The following is a 1346-nucleotide window of genomic DNA, read 5'->3' as shown; positions in this document are numbered from 1 at the left end:
ATTCTTGATAGCATCAATTCTCCCCTGGTGGAAAATTTTCATCTCCTGATGAGAACATATCAGCAACTCGTTCATAAAGCTTCCAGTTTTTCTTTTTTAGATCAGCAGCATCAATCCAGGTACAGTCAGTCAATGGCCGATTGCTCCATTTGACCAAAAACTTTTTGTGCTCTCCATGCCTCGTTTGAATAACTTTCACATCAATAACATCTTCGATTTGATCTTCAGACTTTACCAAAGGAGCAGAGAGTGATAAAGTTTCAAAATCTATAAAATCGTCAGAATCTCCTTCATACAAAGACAAGTCAGAAACATTAAAAACAGGTGAAGTGCCAACAGTATCTGGTAAATCTAGCAAATAGGCATTAGCACCTAATTTTTTAATCACACGAAATGGACCAAATTTCTTTCTACTTAACTTTTTAAAAGTGCCAACAGGAAACCTTTGGCGACAAAAGTAAGCCATCACTAAGTCACCTTCATTGAAATTTGCTTCTTTTCGATGTTTATCAGCCTCAGACTTATATTTAGCAGTAACCTTCTTAAGTTTTTCAAAAACCTGTTGTTGGACAGTTTTTATATGATCAAATGTTTCAAAAGCCTCAGCACTAGTTTTTTTAGGAAGAGATAAAGAATTTCTATCCAGAATGTGAGGAATAGGTTGCCCATAAATAATTTCAAATGGAGTTTTGCCAGTAGAACGATTAACAGAATTATTATATGCAAACTCAGCTTGAGGCAACACTAAATCCCATTGAGATGGTTTTTCACCAGCAAGACATCTTAACAAATTTCCCAAGCTTTGATTTACTACCTCAGTCTGCCCATCGGTTTGAGGATGATAGGCACTGCTAAATTGAAGAGTAGTTCCAAGTTTTACCTACAGAGTTCTCCAAAAATGACTTAAAAACCTAGTGTCACGATCAGAAGTAAAAGTTCGAGGAATACCATGCAAACGAACAACTTCTTTAAAAAACAAATCAGCAATATGAGAAGCATCATAAGTTTTCTTGCAAGGAATAAAATGTGCCATTTTACTGAATCGATCTACTACCACAAAAACAGAGTCATATTTTCGAAAAGTAACTGGTAAGCCTAAAACAAAATCCATAGAAATATCTTCCCAAGGTTTGTTTGGAATAGGCAGAGGAGTATACAAACCAGAATTTTGTGTAGTTCCTTTAAAAGCTTGACATACCTTGTATTGTTTTACTAATTTAGCAATGTCTTTTCTCATGTGGGGCCAGAAATACTTTTCTTCAACTAAAGCAATTGTTTTTCCTTGCCCAAAATGTCCTCCCAAACCTCCACTATGCAATTCTTTCACAAGTTGTTCTCTCAAAGAA

The 1346-nt window shown here is 35.4% G+C and overlaps 1 protein-coding gene across 1 annotated transcript; it reads right to left on the bottom strand.

Moving 5' to 3' along the window:
* LOC110100147 (transposon Ty3-G Gag-Pol polyprotein) lies at positions 1-1237 on the bottom strand (the record flags this gene model as incomplete). Its single annotated transcript, XM_028692730.1, is given in 2 exon segments — positions 1-880; positions 962-1237. Coding segments are annotated over 2 exon segments (1143 nt in total).
* Between the last annotated feature and the right edge of the window lie 109 nt (positions 1238-1346).

Source organism: Dendrobium catenatum, unplaced genomic scaffold, assembly GCF_001605985.2.
Source record: "Dendrobium catenatum unplaced genomic scaffold, ASM160598v2 original_scaffold_264974, whole genome shotgun sequence".
Classification (NCBI taxonomy): domain Eukaryota; kingdom Viridiplantae; phylum Streptophyta; class Magnoliopsida; order Asparagales; family Orchidaceae; genus Dendrobium; species Dendrobium catenatum.
Note: the sequence above shows the minus strand (reverse complement) of the source record. Positions and strands in the feature narration are given on the sequence as shown.